Source organism: Coffea arabica, chromosome 9c (genome assembly GCF_036785885.1).
Source record: "Coffea arabica cultivar ET-39 chromosome 9c, Coffea Arabica ET-39 HiFi, whole genome shotgun sequence".
Lineage (NCBI taxonomy): Eukaryota > Viridiplantae > Streptophyta > Magnoliopsida > Gentianales > Rubiaceae > Coffea > Coffea arabica.
In genome coordinates this window covers 40,418,549-40,439,998 of record NC_092326.1, presented here as the reverse complement: position 1 = coordinate 40,439,998, position 21,450 = coordinate 40,418,549, and the positions used below count along the sequence as shown (strand labels likewise).

General features: G+C 35.7%; 2 protein-coding genes and 1 long non-coding RNA gene across 6 annotated transcripts in view; all 3 read right to left on the bottom strand.

The window, feature by feature from the left end:
* LOC113710676 (protein ILITYHIA) overlaps positions 1–3,835 on the bottom strand; it is a 32,889-nt gene extending 29,054 nt beyond the window's left edge. Inside the window, exon 1 of one of the 3 annotated variants that reach the window (XM_072065228.1) lies at positions 3,470–3,835. In XM_072065228.1, the coding sequence (XP_071921329.1) occupies positions 3,470–3,602 (133 nt within the window). In that variant the 5' untranslated portion in view covers positions 3,603–3,835. The remainder of the gene's footprint in view (positions 1–3,469) is intronic. The other 2 variants (XM_072065225.1, XM_072065227.1) reach the window with 2 other exon arrangements.
* A 1,098-nt stretch (positions 3,836–4,933) lies between these two features.
* Positions 4,934–15,919, bottom strand: LOC140014298 (uncharacterized). 2 transcript variants are annotated; one of them, XM_072064875.1, is made up of 13 exons: positions 15,449–15,919; positions 14,506–14,677; positions 14,193–14,410; positions 13,030–13,090; positions 11,939–12,011; positions 11,133–11,210; positions 10,135–10,296; positions 9,780–9,944; positions 7,600–8,062; positions 7,050–7,436; positions 6,559–6,762; positions 6,071–6,204; positions 4,934–5,412 (listed from the first exon to the last, which is right to left on the bottom strand). In XM_072064875.1, exons 1-13 carry the CDS (start codon positions 15,848–15,850, stop codon positions 5,238–5,240), a joined length of 2,694 nt encoding a protein of 897 aa, XP_071920976.1. In that variant the 5' UTR covers positions 15,851–15,919; the 3' UTR covers positions 4,934–5,237. The 2 variants fall into 2 exon arrangements, with proteins under 2 accessions (XP_071920976.1, XP_071920977.1); XM_072064876.1 differs by lacking the exons at positions 9,780–9,944; positions 10,135–10,296 and having other exon boundaries at positions 15,449–15,918.
* Positions 15,920–18,688: 2,769 nt separating this feature from the next.
* On the bottom strand, positions 18,689–21,135 carry LOC140014052 (uncharacterized). Its single transcript, XR_011820929.1, has 3 exons — positions 20,949–21,135; positions 19,543–19,595; positions 18,689–18,909 (listed from the first exon to the last, which is right to left on the bottom strand). It is a non-coding gene; the product is annotated as an uncharacterized lncRNA (long non-coding RNA).
* Positions 21,136–21,450: the final 315 nt, after the last annotated feature.

The following is a 21,450-nucleotide window of genomic DNA, read 5'->3' as shown; positions in this document are numbered from 1 at the left end:
GTATGCCTAAGATTGTACAGTATTTCCTGATGAGCTGCGCATATTAGAGGAAAAGAAGGAAGAAATCAATATCCCAAACAGTGCCTCATAATGCATGTCAAAAACTGTTGATATCATGTGATCTTGATTCTTCCTTTTCCTTTATTATTTTCAGATTAAGTATCAATTACCCTGAATGAATCTAGAATATAAAGCTGAAAATTTTAGTGACTATCGGATATCCAGAGTTTGAACCTTTGCTTGGTGCTGTTTTGAGGTAATGTTACCACTGTCGATACTTAAGTCGTATTTAGCTACAATCTTCGTAGCTAGAATTACTTGAGATTTACAACACCAATTTTTGTGCTAAATATGCAGCCATCAAGCAGTCATATTTCAATAGTAAAGTGATCTCAAATATGTAACAACTGCTAACTCATCCAGCCAAATAAAAGATATCGTAGACAACCAATCTGTTAGGAAGATGGATCTGTTCTAAACTCATTTTCTGGACATGCTTTAGCTTCTGATTTCAGAAAATCTATTATGCAATGTTCTCAACTGCTTGTTTCTTTCAGCTTTTGGCATTTTAAAGCTATATATAATTAAAAAAATTAGAAGCTACAAGACATCTGCTTTTGGCTGAGAACGCCTTGGTCTAGTGGTTAAGGCTGAGAACCCAGGAATTAGAGGTATATATAATTAAAAAAAAAAAAAAGAGATACTTGCCTTTTGGATTCTGATTTTGGCTTTTAAAAAACCAGAATAAATTGAGAGCATGCCCTATATAGGATCCCCACAACATATGCAAGCAATCCATGGAGAAACCATCCTAGAAGTATCTCCTACACCTTAATTTACTTTTAAATCTCAAGCCTGCTAAATTTCTTTCATGGTATTGGAGTTAAATAATTAACCAGGCATTTGGTTGTGGGGAATCCCCCTCTACACTATGGGTTTTGAGCTTAGATGATGTTTGGCTGGTACCTATGGGTATGTATCTATTGGTATAGAAAATCCAAAAGTGGGTAATGCTTGTTCCCAAGCAAACTGGGCACTTTTACCCCATTTCTAAATTTTAAAACATGAAAAGCCAAAAACAATTAAAACAGAAAAAGGCATTAGAGACCCAGCAGCTTCTTCCTCTTTGCTTCATTCTTTCACCATGCCCTACTATTTTATGTATCTTGATTTGGTTGAAGGAGCAATTGTACTGCTGCAGTTGGTGGTGATGGTTGAAGTTTGACAAACTGAAAAAGAAAGGAAGGAGCTAACAAATGCTGTATTAATTGCAACATTGTTTACTCTTATTAGGGATGGGGATCAAGAACAAGTTGAGTTCCTGGAGCATAGTTGTTATATGTTTGCGTTTCTTGTCCAGATAAACTGATGCCATGATTTGCATTCACTTAGAGCCCCAAACTGGATGCAATCAGGAACTAAATCTAACTTCCCAAGAATCAAGTTCAAAAGCTCCTAGGGAAAATCTCCAGCGGTAGCACCAACTCTGATGGCGGTGATGAAGGTGCCGCCAAAGTTGGTAGTGGTGGTTGAAGGTTGAGAAACTGAGGAAGAAGAAAGAAAAAAAATGGAAGAAAAACAACTGAAAAGGTTTTGCTAAAACCCATCATCATGGAGTTATCATTGCCATTCTCTCACTTCTTTTATGATAGAGCACATTACCACTCTAGGAGCATATTTGCCTCGTGGGATTAGATGAGATTGGGCCACTAACATTGTCCTGAACCTTACATGGTTTGTTTAGGCATGAAATTAATACCCCACAATTAATTGCCTTCAGATGTGAACAAAGCGAATCAAGCTAACAAATGACAAATTTACAACCAAACGATAACTTTATTTTGACTTCCCTTAAAGACGATCTCAAAGATATTAGACCTCCATTCTTAAGATCGATAGTAAAACTTTAAATGAAAATCAAAGGAATGATAAGGAATAAATGATTCACAAAGGAAAAAGAATTTTGCACAATCCCACAAAATCTCTCCCACTTAATATATATGAACCAAATGGGCCCTATACTGAAATATTATAAGTCAACATTTGAATGTGAAATTATGAGTTTTTGTTTATTCATTATACTTTGAATCAGTTTTAAACACTATAGGTTCTAAAAAGTTGAAAACAAATAACACTTAACAAGGAACCGCAAAACTCTAGCACTAAATTGGTTTTAAGTCAGCCTTATGCATCTAGCAAGAACTTAGCAAGCTATAGCACAATGCCCATAAATCTAAAGTACAAAATCCAATAGGATATTTATTGCAACTTTTTACACTGATTTTTTCTAACTATTTTGTGCATTGAGAGAGAAAAACACTAGTACATTTCAACTGTACATACTTTAACACCTAATTATTACTTTACCAAAAAAAAGAAAAATCACAGCAAGTGGAACAAATATGATCAAAACAGACAAAAGCACGCTCATCACAGGGCTTTCTACTTGTCCAGCAAAAACTACAAGGTGATTTTGATAGTTAACACTCCAATAATACAAAAGAGAGATATGATTATCCACTAAATAAAGGAGTTTAGAATGCTTAAAGTTTCAATCTGCAATATCCTCACAATTATCCTGCCAAGTCTCATTCCCCAAAAACCAATATTTGGTTCTAAAGGCATTTTTCTCTCAAGCCAAGGAAAGTTATCAATAGCTAATGAAATTTCTCAAACAATAAATCTTCAAGTGTCCCATTGATTTGTCTCACCTATAACCAATTTCATCAATCATTACGCATTTTCAGCTTCTTCAACTTAATAGAGCCCCTTGAACAAAGAGTAATAGGGCAATGCCAAACTAAACAGCGCCAATTGATAGAGTACCCTAATTACATGTCATACCTAGTGACTAATTGTGTCTAGAGAAGATTGCCAATAAAGGATCACAGGTCGCAAAAGACCTAAGAAAGCTTACATTTTCTAAATGAAGCAAGAACAACGTTGGCAGCAAACTAGCAATCATATCCATGGAATAAACTACCAAGAAATCAAGGCGAGTTCTAAAAGTGAGATCATTTGAAAAGAAAAACTTTTCCATTATTCCTAAACACATTTTGCAACCACATTTATCTTTCTAGACACATCATCACATCAAAAATATTGCTACAGTGAATGATACAAAAGTTTTCCAAACAAACTTCATCCAAAAAAAATATGGTTCTCCTGTTAAGCTATCAGCTACATTGTCCCACTTCTACTCCATAATATCCGAACGTTTAGAAGTCTCCACACACACTTCAGGCTCTTCATAATACTGGCCAAATATCCAAATAAACTATGGCCTTGCTTTTAAACAAGAACTAAATGCAAACTATGAGAAAGATATTGCAATTCACCGTCCAAATAACAATTTTTCCGATGGTCCAAACAAACCATGCATTATGCAAAACATTACTACTCCTATAAAACAGCAATTCAATAAGCAATGGTAATATATATATATATGATAAATATACGTAAACATGACCTGAATAACTAGGAATGTTAGTAAGAAGGAATGGAATTTCATTGCTGAAGATTTGGATTCGCCGTTTAGTGGATGGCGTAGAGATCGACGCGGCAATAGACACCAGTGAGTCCATTGGATTGGCAGCTTCCATCGGAACTGAGTCCTAGAAATTTGAGATTCAATCTTGATTTAAAAAAAAAAAAAAAAAAACAGAGCTACTGAATCTTTTATTGTCAATAATGATGATGATGATGGAGCTGAGACGCCGGCGGCGAATTGTGGTGGCTCGTTGCCGCCTTGCGTCGGATAAGTTAATGATGATGAAGTGTGGTGAGTGATGAAAATGGCGTCGTCCTTAGGGTTTTAGGTAGTATAGCATACAGTAGAGAGGACTGAGCAGAGCATGCGCAAGCTTTTAAAGGTGATGCGCTAATGTGGTGTGTCATCTGCCCCTTCTCCCTTTCATTGCTCTTTCTATTTCTTTTTCTTTTTTCTTTCTTTTCTGCTCTTCATTTTGTTTCTTTCTGAATTAATTTCTCTAAAGTTCAAAATGAATCAAACTACTTGTCGATTTGGTAAAAATTTATTTGAATTTGATTGTCATCTAATCAAACCAAATTTAAAGTTTGAACAACATTTTATATTTAATAAAATTTAATCTCAAATTTGACTAAAATCTCTTTTAATTTCAATTCGACAAAGAATTAAACAAATCCGAACGTTAATGTATTCGTCGTGTTTGCCTTAATTGGATTCGTTCACACTCCTATAAGTAATTAATTGTTATCACCCCTAATTAATATACCAATCTAAAACATACAATAGTGCTTGGATAGCAAATTTTTTTAATCTCCTATCCAAAATATTTTATAAAATGTGAATTTCTATTTTCTAACTAATACATTTATTTGAATTTTGTATCGCAATCATTAAATGGCTGTACAAAATTTAAGGTACGACAATTTGATAGAAAATTATCACTTAGCTGGTCAAACTAGTACAGCTACATATTTTTGTTCGAAAAGTTACATTTGGATTTGGGTTTTCATTTGCCTAAAAGTGAAGGGTTATTGGTGGGGTCAGATGGAGGTTAGCAAATTTCTGCTCTTGTTCATAACTTATCAAGGTTACTAATTTTGCTCCAATCATGTCATGCATTAGGAATGTCAAAAAAATCAAGGATCAAAAAATCATCTACATCATCTAACTTCTAACTTTTATTTCCAAGAACGAAGTATAACAAAAAGTGCAAGAACCAAAGGATAATTTTCTCTCTTCCACTGCACAGGCAATATATTCACATCCGCTGAGCTAACAATAGCACCTATGCTTGATTTCATTTTCCAAAAATAATCCTTGGTACCAGCCTTTCTATTCATACGGAAATTCATCAAGTACAAATCCACAAACAACATGAAAAGAAATGAATCCTTTAAATCCATTTTTCCAAGTTATTTTGCAACCTCATCAGAAGAAGGGGCCTGAGTGACAAAATTCTTTATTTACAAAAGGTACTGAATGTAATGAAAATACTCAACGGCAATGCAAACACGGTGGAACTTGATTCAAGGGATCAGGTACTCAACCTATTACCGATAGAATAAATCCATTAGTCCGCGTATATTGTGCCAGTTCATTATATACAAAAGCGTCAAAATTGCGGATCCTCAGAATGCATTCAAGTCAAAAATGGGTCCAATCAATCTCTTTTATCCCTCCTGAAGAGTGCACCTTATAATGACAAAGGGATAATCCGACTGTACGAAAGGAAGATAAAAGATTATTACTACTGGGCTGCGTTATCAGAAGGAATGTCTTTCATTTGTCTTGTAGAAATAACCCTATCCAGGGTTTCATCTGGGACCTTAATTCCAGTGGTCTCCAAGTCTGCCACAATGGCAACAGCTGCGTCAAGTTCCCCGAGATCAAGACACAAGGAGATGATTTCATCATACAAGGGGCTGAAAAAAAAAAGCTGCAAGTTAAACATGAATACTGATATCTAATCCTCTACTAAAAAACTGGTAATTCACAGCCACATGGAGCACAAGAATAAGGCAAGTGAATGATAACAACATTCAGGCGACACATTCAGCTGAGAAGGCACAGGACATGACAGAGCAAACAATTTTGTTTGATCACGCTAGCAATACTCCATGGCTACTCAGTCCCTTTCACTTTTATCTGTAAGCTATAATATGGCTGCGCAGCATGATAAGATGCAGCTCATACTATCAGATCCTCAAATATGCAGTTCATGCTCTTTGGGCAGAAGTACTGGAGGAAGTAAAAATAGCAGCAGTTGGGTCACCAGCCAGAAGCATCAAGGGGAGGATGGATAAAGGAAATTGTAGCTGCTGATAACAGTTGATTTTTTTTGTTTTTTTGTAATCATTGCTAAGATGATAATCAGATGCTTGTTTGGGAGATAGTAGCTGTCAAGGGGAGGATGGCAAAGGAATTTGTAGCAACTGATAACAAATAGATGTTTCTAGTATCATTGCAAAGAAGATATCACGTGCTTGTTCAAAAGTTCCAGGTGTATCCAAAACCAATAGGTTATTTGTCATTTCAACGAGGCAATGAGCAGGTGAACAACATTTATCTAAACCAGTTTACCTGCCAAAAAAATAACCCAGGTTGTGTGTTGCCTGCAACATTTTCAAGAATGCTGAAGGCATGGGAGCTCGTATAGCAGCACGCAAGATCATAGCACAATCCCCGATAGTCGGTGTCCCACCCAGTTCTATAACCTGAAATACAAGTATTAACACGCTCATGCATCAGCAAAGTGGGAACAAACTGGAAAAGATAAATATAGCACGCACAGAGCACTGCTATATATCAAGTATTAATAATGGAACTTGAAAAGATGTATGGAAACAACCAACTTAACATGATATTTTTGGTTTCCATGACAGGACCCACACACACACAAAAACACGCACACAAGAACATCTCAAATTCTTTTAGTAATATTACAATGTTCACTACATTATGCATGGCCTTCTTTTTTTTTCTGATAAAAATTTTTAGATTGCCACGATCTAACAAAAGGAAATTGGCCTAGCACATGGCGAGCAAATAATCTTGGACACGAAGCATACTTTAGTCATTATTTTAACTGCCAATTCAACTTCCCACTCTTGTGACCATCTTCGAGGAGCTTTGTTCTTCAGTTCTTTTTCCCATGTCCAACCCCAAACATCAGCAATGGTATACATATCTGATACATCAAATACTCTCCTATTCCTCATCTCCTTAAATGCTTCATGTATGTCTAGAGGAAACCAGTCTTCATCGTCATCGTTCTGCATTCATAAAATACAGTTACTAAGGATCTTCAAATTTGAAGGCCAGAGTCTTGAGTAATCACACGATAACAAACAAACATCCTGATCTAGCAAATACTTTTCTTTTTACACATGAGTTTTTGGTTAAAAGCCACAAAAAACAAGAGTCATTCACAAGTTTCTTTGTGCAAACTTTCATTTTAGTCACTCTTCACTTTATTAATGACCTATGAATGGGAATTAGAATATTTTAGAATCGTAGTTAAAAGTCAAAGAAATGAGAAAAGCACTGAAGTTATTTATACCTCAACTGATACTCGAGAAGTCTTTCTCCTTGATTTTCTTGATGAGCTAGTTGTCTGATCTGAGTCTTTCAGCAATTGCACACCAATCATTTGAAGTGGTTTCACCACTTCAACTTCTTTTTCCTTCACTTGGTCAACCACTTCCTGGCTTTCACTTTGTTCCACTTCTTCCTCCTCATCATCTGCCTCATCATCTTCATTCTCTTTTGCAACATCATCAACAACATCGCCTTCATCCGCGACATCAATAATTTCTGAACTGTTCTCCTCCATGGACTTGATATGATTTTCGTTTAATCCCTCCCCAAGAAAACGACGCTTCCAGAATTCTGTATTACCTTCTTCCAACTTGATCCGTGAGATCAGCTTATCCAACTCTTCATCAACCTGTCAAATCACAGACTTTTAGTTCATTAACAAAGTATCACTGATTTAGCCGCTTTCAACAAACTCAATACTGATTTCTGCTACATACAAAGAGGGATACACGTATCAACATCACAAAAAGACGGATTCTAAAAACAGAATCAACTTAGTAAGATCAGATCACCTCTTCTTCTTCTTCTTCGACAGGAGGCACCCAAAGTGGTCGACCCCTAGAACGATTTATTCTTCTTGCTTTTTGTACACGCTGGTAGAGTACATTTCTAGTTCCATCAGTTGGCAGATCTTGTGCTTCAAGCTCTTCCTTTAGCTCTGATACTAACATTTTACTGGCTGCTTTTGGTTTCAAGGCATTTTGTTCAGGACCTTTAATAATTTTCTTCAGTCTCTCCTCAACTCTGATATATTCTGCTTCAGATACATTCCCTAACACTGCTGGTCCTTCATTGTGTAAGGTTTTTAAAAGTTTTCGATGATGGATCTTCCACTCCTCCAGACACCTTTGTTTGAAGGAGGTTTCCATAGGGTTTGAATAAATAAATCCGTCAGCATCAGGGTCCAAAGGAGTTTTCCCTCTTCGGGGGACCCATCGCTTCCGTTCACCTGTTAACCCACCTTCTGCAATATACCTGATTGCAAAGCCAACCTTATATAACCTCAACTAGAATAGGCAAGAGCCAAAGAAAGAACAACCACCCAAATAAATAAGGAAAAAGAAATAAATCCATTCGAAATCACAGTTGTTGGCAGAACAGGAATATCTTAACTCATAAAATTACCAAATAGGCATTTGGAAAATGTCACCAAATCATCCTCAAAAAGGAAGTGTCAATAGTTTGAAGATATATCTTTGGCCACAAAAGCACAATCTGGAGATTTCAAATTTTCAAAAATCATCTGAAACCAACTATGAAGATCGTCTCTGAAAAACGATGAAAGGATTTTTTTTTTGGCTTCAATTATGCATGTTTCACTGTGATGAACAACCAGTTTGAGATACAGATTTGCTTAAAAGTATCCACGATCAAAAGCAGACAAGGGCTGATGTGGCTAATTTGCATTAGAATCATTAAGAAAAGGATAAGATTATGAGTATTAAATAATCAGTACTACAGATTTCACTTTAATTTGCACTATATAGTATATGATATGAATTAAAAACAAAAGGAGCATTTCTTAAACTTTCAGGGTAAATTTTTGGTTCAAGAAAGCTCATTCAGATTGCACATTTGATGGCTGAAGGTTCTACAATAACACAAATATAATGATGAAAAGTACAAAATAACACACTCTCGCATCCCACCCAAAAAGGAGAAGATTAAAAGGAGCTCAGATTCTTAGTTTTAGCCACTTTTCCTTTTATTCATATTGTTGACCATGCATACATGTTTGACATAGTAATGTAATGGAAAAATCTCCCAGTAAATCAAGTAAGATGCTCCTGTTTAATAAAACAGATGATATTAGTAAATTATGTGACGAACATTAACTAGAATTCTGATTGCAAATGAGAGAGAGTACGTCCGCAACCAAAAGGTCAGTTGAAGGATTTCCTTGGTACATTCCCCACTTTGGGTCTGTCCCATATTGATGGCAGAATCATTATTAAATGTCAGAAAGATTTATAAAATTTATCACTGTCCTTATTGGATAGTCAACACAAAGTTGAAGAATTCTTTGACAAACTTCTTGTTTAGCTTAAACAGAACCAGAAGGCCTCAGGATTTACTATGATTCATTGCTCTCCCATCTCAAGGTCCAGCTATAAAAAGCCATACCCACTTGCAGAACTTCTGACTTCTGACACATGGAGCAGACACTATCACCTCTGAACTCAATCATTTACCATGACAGTAAATCTCAGAAGAAGCATATTTTTTAAGCTTCGTGAGTCACCAAATTGTCTCATGTACTTTTTTCTAACCCATCAACTGGTTGAGCTTAGGTTGCAATTGAAAGTATTGCTGACATTATCAGCCATGACTAATAAGAGATATGCCAAAATCGACACACAAAACAAAAAAAATCTACAGAATGCAATCATTTTGTCGTCCAATTCTGCAGTTAAGGATCTGTACGACTATACCAGTTCTCAAAAGCTATCAACAAAAATGAAACTACAGAAACTAAAGTCTAATTTAAAATAATTTTGCTACTTATCAAAAGTAAGCATTAAGTTGATATTTCACAGCAAAAAGAGTTGAAATCAAGAATGAGGGCAACATAGAATTGAGATCTTAAACTAAATTCTCTTGAAAGCTCAATAGGAATATTTTAGTGGAAAATATACCTCTAATCTTCTACATGAGCACAAAGACTGATGAAAAACAGTACAGAAATGTAAACCTGGCTATGTAATCAATCTCATATCCAAGTTCAGCTTCTTCTTGCAAAGGTTCAATCCACGAGCTAACTAGCGTGCGGTATTTTCTGCTCAGGATCATAGCCCTAGGTGGGATTGGCACGTTATCTTTTTCCATAGCTTCTAGGGCCTCTAGTAGCTCAACTATTCTTCCTGAAGTAAAAATAAAGTTACCGACTCAAATTTCTTAATTGAAGACCATGAGACATCATGATATTCAACAATATTTGGCTAAAAATAGACAAAAGTCTAAATGTGAGAAGGAACAAAGAACTCATCTTTCTTGAAGAGAGAGAATAGCAATATGAGATGGAAAAGAAGAAAGCAAACAAGAAAAACATGCCTTCTCTACATAAGGCTCGAAGATACAAAGATAGAGGATCCCCATAGTTGCCATCATTATGCAGAACTTTGGTTCCGCCTTCAAAGTTCTTGAGAGCACGAAAATGTCGAATTGCTTCTCGCACAACACAATATTTTGTAAAGCATTCAACCAACAACCTGAATAAGCGCTTATCATGTTACCAAACTATTATTGACAAAGTCATCTGCAATTCAGTTGGAGGGGTTATAGGAAGGCAGCCTACCTAACTTATAACCGATGCAATTGCAAATGAATCAAGTATCAATATTAATGTTGATATCCTAAAGTAATTATTTCTTGCATTATAAATGCACAAGTTATTTATCACTACAACCAAATCTGCCTATTAAATCCACTAGTGGTATCTTGCTACCTGCTTGCACTACATCATTTCAATAATTAGGGCACTAGCCAGAAAATTTTGATGTGGTAAGTATGAAAGTTGATCCATTAGCTCATAGGATTATGCTCATATTCATGTTGGGCAGCAAACTTCCTAGCATTAGCTAAATACACGCTCAAACACTACTTACAAGGCAATCAACATTTCACTAAATGGGTCTTAATTGCCTTTTATAAACCTGGAGCTGACTTGTCATTAGTTCACCTATTACCCTACGTTTATAACTCTTTCTATGCTTAAGTTCCAGTGTCATGCTCATCACACATCTCAAGTTCAATTTCAAGCAAACATCTTTTACTGCTATTGACACTGCAGTATAGGAAATTAAGTCCCGATCATAGAAGGTGATACTGGTTCATGATTATGAAGAGTACTAATTGGAAGAGTTCTCCAGAAAATTTATGCACATTATTGTTTTGCCACCTGCTACGAGCTCTTAAATAATCGATAAGAGAACATCAAAAAGATCTCCAAAGATTGTACTGATAGCAATATGGATGGGTCATTCCAATGAACAACAGTATCTCTACCCAATAGTAACAAGGATAAAAAAAAAAAAGATTTTCTTACGCATAGGTTCTCACGTTGGGTTGTAAACGTTTGTGGTCCTCAACCATCATGCCAAGTAACTCTGCAACATCTTGTACCCTACATCCAAGGTCAAATTACAGTACCTTAATTCTACACTAATACAGGATAAAGAAAAGCTTCAGATATCTTTGATCACTAGAGTTTACCACAATTTTTCACTAACATGCAAAGTTCTCGTATGCATTCAGCTGGAAGAAAAAAGTGTGTGGCATGTGGGAAAAAAAAAAACAAACATGCCAAGGATAAGGCTCAACAATTTGATCGTTAACTTCGAAATCCAAAGCAAAAGAGTATAGCACAAATATAGACTTGGCAGACAAAAGCATAAAAAATGCAAACGAGCTAGGCATCAGAACGATGATGCCAGATCTGGAAAAAGATCTTAATCACAAAAGCTCTGGGCCTTCCTCTATGTACAGATTTGATCATATTGGTAGTGAGTAGGCTTTTCACGGAGTGAAGGAAATTGAAACATGTTACACAAATATGGTTTTTCATGCTTCTATTTTTTATTTGAAGAATCTAAAAAGATGACAAAGGCACCCAGGCTGAAGGATGTCCATACGACTAAAGATTGTGGCAAACCCCACGTTGTAAGTGCAATAGTTTTAACGAACTGAAAATTATGCTCCAAAGCAACACAGGTAGAACAATTTACTAAATACAAGGTCATAGAACTTCTAAATACTAGACAATCATCAAACGATTCAAAGGAAATTGGTGCAGAAGACAAACCAGATGAATAAATCACCCAAAAAAAAGTAGTTCAGTCCTTTAGAAGTTACCTATCATAAGAGTCAGCTCTTGTATATGCTTGGATCACCCAATTATATGTTTCCGTATCAGGTTTCATGTAATCTGCCAACCAAAGGTAGAAAGTCATTCAACAAATGCTTTAGAATAATGAGAGAACTAGGATTGATAGTGACCAAGAAACACAGCCAGTGATTCCACTCAATTATGACAATGATATACAACTGCAGAAAGTTTTCACTTGCCCAACAACTGTACAGTCACACGTCAGAATAGAATACATCAAGAAAGTAGTTACTGACACCTTGTCCATTGACCCTTCGCAGGACAGGGGCCATGCCAGATGTTGATGATTGAATGCTTATTAGCCATCAGATCAAACTCACTCGAGAAATTTCGTCGAATCTTTTAACAGCAGTTACGGGTTAAGTTTTTACGACAAATTTAGGACCACAGTAAGGAAGGAAGAGGGTATGGGACCCACTCTCTAGCCATTTTCTAGGTCATATGATCTGGTACACTTCAAGACCACTAAAGCTTTGGAAGCCAGCTTTGCAGCAAAATTTCTTTACAAATCATAAATTTGTGTGGGAGAATACAAATAGGACTTACTCTGAGGTTTCAGAAACCTAAATTATCAAGCAAATGCTGAGCTTATATCCTACAACTAGATGAAAATTATTAAAGGGGGCTCAATTAGAAGAATAACTGTTTTCATAGCCACAAAAAGCTTATCTATAATAAAACTGATCTTTTTTATTTTTGGAAAGATGTCATTGTGAAGAACAAGGCACAGCAACAGTCAGGCTTTTACTCAGACATCTGCAGAAAGAAACTTGCAGATTTTTCATCAGGTGATTACAAACATTTACAACTGTTAAGAAGAGATGCTTATCATCTCTGTTGGAAAGCGAAATAGCAAGTCCAATTTCTGCTACACAACGAGAAGAACCCAGAAGAATACCTTTAATGCCTGAATTACCTAAAAATCATGCAGACGTACATAATATAACATGTAACAGAAGCAAAAAGTTCTGAACAACAAAAAATCATTGACAGCTAAAGAATCACAAGTGGAAAAGAATGATCTCATACAAATTTGACAAGGAAAGAAACAACAGACCTTCTCCATATTCCATATTCTCAAATGTAGAAAAAGCAATTTCAGGTATCCCACAGGTAGCCTAGCCAAAAAAAAATAAGGAATTTCACTTAAGTAGAATATTTGGAAACTTCCACAATATAACATGGAAAGAGAACTCTCTCCAATATTTTAAATCATGCACCCCAATTCAAGTGGAATATTTGGAAACTTCCACAGCATAAAATGGATAGAGAACTCTCTCCAATATTTTAAATCATCCACCCCAATTCAAGTTCAGTTCCTTGTGAAAAGACCAATAAGAGAAGCAAGACAAGACACAATGAAACATATTTTAGCTAAAGTAAGGAGTCTCTTCCTCAGCTAGAATTGGTGTCAGAGAAGAAGAAGCAATTGTAACTTGCAAGAACTTGAGATATTAAATTACAGAAAATGAGTCGTGAAAGTGATGCATCACAAAACAATCTTGAGATTCTATTACAAGAGAACCTAAAGGACAAAGAAAAAGGAATAATGTCCTCAATCATGACTGAGAATTTCAGATTGCAAAAATAAGTATCAGAAGCTGAACGGTGCCATTATGGTAGAGTACATCAAAAAACTTTAATGTCTCTAAACCAGGATATATAGGTAAAGAAAACTGAGTTAGTGGATGTTATTTCAGGAGATAAAAGTACTTCAGGATCAGCTATTACCTACAGTATGATGAGAACAATTACTGCAGACAAAGGCGGTTATGGAAGCAGGAAAGGACACAATAATTTTTAGAAGACTCTTGTAGAACTTTTCACTTGTAAAGAGAGATATACATTGGTACTCAAGGGTAATTATGATTTATTGGACTTAGATATCTGGTTAATTAGCTTTTATCAAATGGTGTTGAGTGGCTAACATCAACCAATGCAAGACAGAGATAACTCTTGAAAAAATTCCTAGTATCAATCAGTTTCTTTGTTTTCAAATTGCAGTTATATAACACTATGCACTGGAGGCACATATATTAAAAGTTGTCTATTAAATGAAACTCAAAGGTATAAAACTTTGTTGGTCTGAAAAAGTTTGACATCATCAAATTCCATTGTTACAACACTTATAACCTTTTGCACCGACAGCTACCTTAAAATCCACTTATTCACTTAAAACAATAACACCAGTAAGGTCACCACCAGCTTCAAATGACTTACCTGCACACTTAATAGACAATTGAAGTGGAAAGTGGTTGCCATTCTGCCAGCTGACTCCATTTCGTAGGCTATCGTCAGTGCATTTTCATGATCTCCAACTTTACAGTCTTCTTGGATTATGAGATCATATAGCTCATCAGTAGCTCTTAGCCCACCTTCTGCCCCCTTTAGGAAAACTTTGTTGGCATCTTCAAGATGATTGCTTCTAATGAGCTCCTCTGGTCCAAGGAACAGGACCAACTCAATTTAATAAACAAAGAAAGGAATGATTAAGAAATCATCAAACCGTATCACAGGCTTGAGTACACTATACCTACAAGCACTAGCCAGGCTTTCCTAATGTCAAAGTTCAATTTCTCCATGGCTGCCAGAATTTCTAAGCCTCTAGCAGATAAACCTTTTGAACCAAACAAACGAACTAAAGCGACAAAAGTTTCATGAAGAGGCCGTAGACCTTCACTCAACTCCCTTCTAAGAGCGTGCATCTGCAATGTAACAGCTATTTGATGAGTTACATCTTACCCTATACAGTATGCAGTTTGTGAACTTCACATAGGCATATAATATTACATGATGTGCATCTCCTCCTTATGAGTAAGCAACACACACCATTTTGCTAACACTAATGCCAAATGAGATGTTCCATGCAAGCCGATGAGAAAGTACATTGACATTAAACAAACCAATACAAGATAAACATGCCTAGATATAAATTTAACATTTGCATAACCATGAAGCATTGAAATTTTCTAGGCAATTAATCAATGAGAGAGTTGAACGAGTGCGCTTGTTCATTAACCAAATGGAACTTGCGATTTAGATGCAGAACAGCAATTAACACTAATGTACATGATACAAAACAGTCTTTAAAGTCGATCCGACAATCGTTTACTAATCTGTCACCTGAACCAAAAGGAGTCCCTCTTAGTTTCCCATAAACCAGTAATACCCACTCTTGAAGAGGTAAATATACTTGCTCTTTAATCTAATCAATTATCTCCAAAGACCCCAAAAATTTTCCCCCAGACAAGGCATCATCAATCTCCAATATTTCTTTTCGTTGACTTCTTCACACATCACACACACACACACACACATATATTATATATAATCGCCAAAAAAATAGCATAGTGTACCTAATGGGCAAGCTATAGTGAAGCAACACTTAAACGCAAAAACTCCAGCATCAACTAGGAAAATGCACGTGCAATAATATAACAAGAGCTATATATAAATATCAAAAGCAGGGTAATTACAGCGCCTTCTTCATCGCGGTTGAGGACATTAGAAACAATCAATCCATGAAAAGAGCGAGGTCCAGGACTAAGTCCAGCAGCAATCATATCATAAATAACATCAGAAACTCCAGAAACGTCGGCATTTCTAGCGCGTTCCATTAGTTCGTCCATGAACACCAGTCTGAGGACCTTCTCGGCACTGGACGCGATGGAAACTAGAGCTCCCGAGGAGCCATTCTCGTCTTCTCCTATGTATTGCTGCCGCCGCTGCTGCTGCTGCCTCTTTCTTCTCGTTCTTTTTGGTGATGATGACACCGAAGCAGACACGACGGAGGTTTTATGGGGAAGTGGAAATGGATTAGAAGAAGATTCATAGAAATTTGAAGGGAGGTGAGTCGGGAGGAGGAGGAGACTGGCCATTTGGCTCCCGGAGTGTTCAGGCTTGTGTTGGAGCAGGACTGGGGAGTGGATAAGGGTCCTTGGGTTGAGGGAGAGTTTTACTCTTTAGAAAAGGGAGGGAATAGAAATTATTTTAAGTTTGCTTTTAACTATTTAACCACACCTAGACATTATAATTATCAATATAAATTTATTTTATGAAAATTATTTAAAAGATTAAAGTTTACTTCAGTAATAAAAATTTTATTCAAAATATATGGCCATAGCTATTATGTATTTTTTGATTACATATACATTCGATATGCATTTTTTTTAGAACATTGGGTATGCGTTAAGCACTAGTATTGATAGTGTATACTAGGGGATAAACCCGCGCTTAGCGCGGGAGTGATAACCTGTGTGGTGAAATGAGTAAATTTATAAAAAATAAAATAAAATTATGAAGAAAGAGCACCATACTTTTATAAATAGCATAGTGCTATTATATGATGGTGGTATTTAATCGATATCAACTATTTTTCTAAACTAAATCTCTTGCATGAGATATACTTACCATTATTTTCATGATGGTTTGAAAAGCAGATCTAGTGATTTTTTCACCTTTTTATACTTATCATAAGTTTGACGTTATTTCTCATGGATTTTTTTTCTTTTTGTTCAATACATAATGATGCATATATCTTTTTTTCCTCTCTCATTTCAAAGTTAATTTTTAGCATTCAATTTATCGTTACATCTATCCATTATAAAATTTGATGCAATTAAGGTAACTTTTAAATCTGCTATCATAACTAAAACAACTACTTAATGGTCCTCTTATTATAAGTTTGACGTTATTTGTCATGGATTTTTTTCTTTTTGTTCAATAGATAATGATGCATATATCTTTTTTTCCTCTCTCATTTCAAAGTTAATTTTTAGCATTTAATTTATCGTTACATCTATCCATTCTAAAATTTGATGCAATTAAGGTAACTTTTAAATCTGCTATCATAACTAAAACAACTATCTAATAGTCCTGGAGTTTAAACAATCTCTAAGCAACAATAATTCCAATGAACAAATGCAAGGTCAAATAAATAGAGAGAAGCCAAACAAGCAAATCGCTAACTTTGTCAGCTGCACTAATCCAGTAATAACAATAACTAAGGGACAGGCATATAAGCCATATATATAAATCACAACATATGTATCTCATTAATCATCTTGTATGCAGCAAACGAGATATTAATATTCCGTACAATGAATAGAGAAACAACCATTTAACAAATAGTGAAATAGTCCCTGCTAAACTCATCTACTAAAGCTTAAATCTCAACACGGTTCAAGCCTTTTTGTGCAAGTGATATTTAAAGTTAAGTATATAGATGGACAAAAATTTCACCTTTTAAATGCTCAATTTGTAAACCAATGCAGAATTTTGTTTTTTCAAAATTTTTTATCTCAAATTCTTTCAAATATTCAACACTATTTTGAATCTTTTCAGGAGTTCCAATCAAATTTAGATTATCAACATATACAGCAATTATTACAAAATTTGACCCATTTTTCTTGATAAAAACACATGGACATATTGGATCATTGGTATAACCTTCTTTAATTAGACATTCATTGAAACGGTTATTCCACATACATCTAAATTGTTTGAACTCATACAAAGACCTTTGTAATTTAATAGAACAAATATCTTTAGAATTTGATTTGCATGCTTCCGTCATGTTGAATCTTTCGGGGATTCTCATATAAATATCATTTTCAAGATTTTCATATAAATATGCAGTAACGACATCTATTAGACGCATATCTAATTTTTCATGTACTGCAAAACTGACAAGATATCTAAATGTGATAGCATCCACTACAGGTAAATACGTTTCATTATAATCAAATCCAAACTTTTGTGAAAATCTTTTGATTACAAGTCTTGCTGTATATCTCACAATTTCATTTTTCTCACAAATATCCATACAATCTATTGGCTTACACCTTCAAGTGTTTGGACTACAAGTTCAAAAACTTTTTTCTTTTAACCAATAAATCCAATTCAGATTGGATCGCATTTTTTCGCTTTGACCAATCATTTTTATACCGACATTCATCAAGCGATTTAGATTCATGATTCTCATCAACTTCTATAATATCAAGTGTTACATTTCATTAGATTCTAATTAAATTTTCTATTATTTCATTCTATTTAGGAGTTGAGTCTTCAGGAGCGACCTCTTCAAGAGGTTAAATTTTATCATGACATTTATTTAATTTTCGGAGATATTTGAAATCAATTTATACCTTATTTAGGTAGGCCGGCCTTAAATTTATTTGCAGCACTTGTGCATGTCCTTCAGGAATATCAATTTTAACCAGAGTATTTCCTGCAAGAATAGTTGATTTTATGACTCTTTTGGAATCAATAAATATATTTGACAATTGATTTGCAACTTTCTACAAATGAAAATTTTCTTGAACTTCTAGTTCACATTATTTTGTATGAGGATCGAGAAAATTCAAATTTTCAGATGATTTTCCTTTTGATTGATCTTTTCCTCCCCCTAATGTCGGGAATTGTAACTCGTCAAAATAAATAAATCATTCAATAGATGACTCATCAATATTTTATAATATTTAATCGTAAAAGGTAGTTTGTGACAGCCCCACTTTCCCCTAGGGCGAACCAAAGGGGTTAGCGGACTGCCTGCCCAGCTCTCGCCAGGACTAACGATACAGACTAGAACTATCTATAGCGATCCGGAACTTACAAACGAGCGTAAACAGGTCAAAATGGTAAAATAACCCAAAATAAAAAAATGAAATCCGGAGTCGGCCATGAATAGTAACCGACCCGTCAGAACCCAACCGAAATAGCTAACAACCATTCACATCTGAACTTTAGCGTTTACAAATCAAAATGACATACAAAAGTTTTCAAAAGTTAATATATACACATGGTTTGCCAAATCAAAAGAGAAAACGCCCCCAAAAGTACACTTAGGGTTTTAAAACAGTGAGCTATACAAAAGATATGTCCAACTAGCTCAGTTCGGCAACCGATTATCAAATCCAGACCAAAAGTGTTTATTTTCCTGTAAGGAAAACAAAAGGAACAGAAAGGGGTGAGCTTGCGCTCAATGAGGTACCAAACAGATAGCATTAAAATCATGGCATTTCACGTTTAGCAAATCAAGTACACATGCCAGATATAAAGCAAAGGAACCAATGATTCAAATCAGAAGGATACGGGTGGCTCTCAGGAGCCAAGTTTCCAGCGCAGTATTTGATCTAAACCGGTTGACTCTCCGTCAACGTATAAAGAACCAACGCGTCCGTAGATCCCCCTTTACACCGAATTCCGTCCACCAAACACCCCTTTACCGGGCCCGCTCACCGTAACCGAACAGAAATGGTAATACTCGAATATACCTGGAATCAAGGGTCTCAATACCCAAAATCCCCGAACAGACTACCGTGGTTCGTTATCTAATCGTCCAGGCCCTTGCCGGCCCGACTCGAATAACTTAGCCACAGGATTGAGCTCATAGGTCATAGAAATCCGAACAGATGCAGACATAGATAACAGATTCAAATTTTGCATAGTAAATTGGCATATGATCAGACTAGAGAACGAGTGTGATAAAGTACACCCTCGTCTCGAACAAATAAACAGATTGCAGAGCAAAATCAAGTTAAACAACAATGAAGGGGAGTGGTACACTCACCGATTCAACTTCAAAAAGTTTCACTTCAGATTGGCCTTAATCGCCAAGAAACCCTAAAATAATCAAAATAAACCAATTGAAGGTTTTACTTCCAGAATCGAGTAAACAGAATGCACATGTGAGGCTCGACTACACGTCGTACGCCTTGCCAAATAAATACTAATGCAAGGGTGCAAAACATGATTTTCTTGGAAACGAAAAGGTAGCATGAAAACCTAGGCGCAAACAACCCAAAAGCCTTTCATTCTACCAAAAGGCAAACCTAAATTAAAGGAACCAAACGGCCTAGAAAATCGGGCAGCACTTCCCCTAAATCTCTTACTTTTCCAGCCATTAAGGCTACATTCTATCCTCAAATCAGTCCCAACATCTCACACAAAATTCATCTCATTTCCCAAAAGCCGTTCACTAGGCTCAAAGTGGTACAAGTACAAAAATTAACTAGGAAACAACCGAAATGAAAGCAAGCCCTAAAAGAGACTCGATAACGAGTCATAAACCAATGCCAACCACAACCCCAATAAGGTTTCATATGCATATATAAGCATTATAGGTAACCAGAAATTAAGAAATGGCTTTAACTTAGGCCTTAACAAAAAAACGTATTTGACCTCATAATGCGGTAATGACACCACTTTCACTACGGTTATCGAATGGGGTGCAAGACCCACCGTTTCGAAGCTATGAAACAGAGCTACAACAATGTAGAAGGTCGCTCAATCCAGTTCCTGGCCCAACTAGGTCAAAAATGCCAAACACTAAACCAGAATCACCAAAACAGGTTTGCAAAACACAGAAAACTGTAATCGGTATATCTCAGTCCATACAAGTCCAAATGCCGAAATTCCAAAGGCATAAGTTAGCTAAGACATCCAACTACATTTCATCAGAAGACACCAACTTCAAAATCCAAACCAAAACCAGTCAAAATGGCCAATTACTATCGCAGTTTTGCATTCTGTCCAAAGCAGAACAGCTACAGTAATTTCGTCATAACTCATTCTACATTAATCCAAATGACCTGAAATTTTACAGGAACCTCCAACACATCAATACCTACAACTTTCATGTTTTAAGCAAAGTCTAATTCGGCCTCTAACCCAGTGATCTAAAACCGGACAGAATTGGGATTTTATGAACCCTAACTTTCCATTTTTCACACCAAATCCAAAATTGATTGCATTTAACCACAATTCACACTCACTAGAGTCATTTCCAACCATTACAATTCATCATACAAGCCCCCAACATCAAGATCATATTAAACCAGAAAAATTCCCAATAAAATAAAAACTTCACCAAAACAAGCCAAATCAAGAGATAAATCACATTTTCAAACACTCAAGCCACTTCTAAGCATCATATAACCATTATTAGAGGTAGTAGGGTGTTCAAGCAACACTTACCAAGAAATCAAGAGAGAGAGGGATTGTGGACACCTTAGCTTCTTCAAAAAATTTCACCAAATCACTTACTAGCACCAATTAGAGGGAATTTATGGAGTAGAAACTAGTTTAAGTAATTTTCTTGGAAGATTTGAGCTAGTTTGAAGCTTGAAACTTGGAGAAGTTTTCTTCCTTTTCCTTGCAAGAGGTTCGGCCATGAGAGAGAGAAGAAATGGTGATTTTTGTGAAATTTTAAGATATTTAATCACTTGGTAAAAAAAGTCAAAAAGTGAATAGTGTCCAACCAATCAAATGGTGACACTTGTCACTTCATAAATGAATCTCTATCTCTTTGTTTCCCCCTCATACCAATCCAAATAACATCCTCTACTTATCTCTTAACACCCGATAAATTAACTCCAGTATCCAAAACTTAACCTTATTGGCCGAATTTTTCCGAACTTTTCGCACTAGTGGGTCCCACGTCCACTATTTACTCTTAATTTTCTAAAATTTCTCCAAT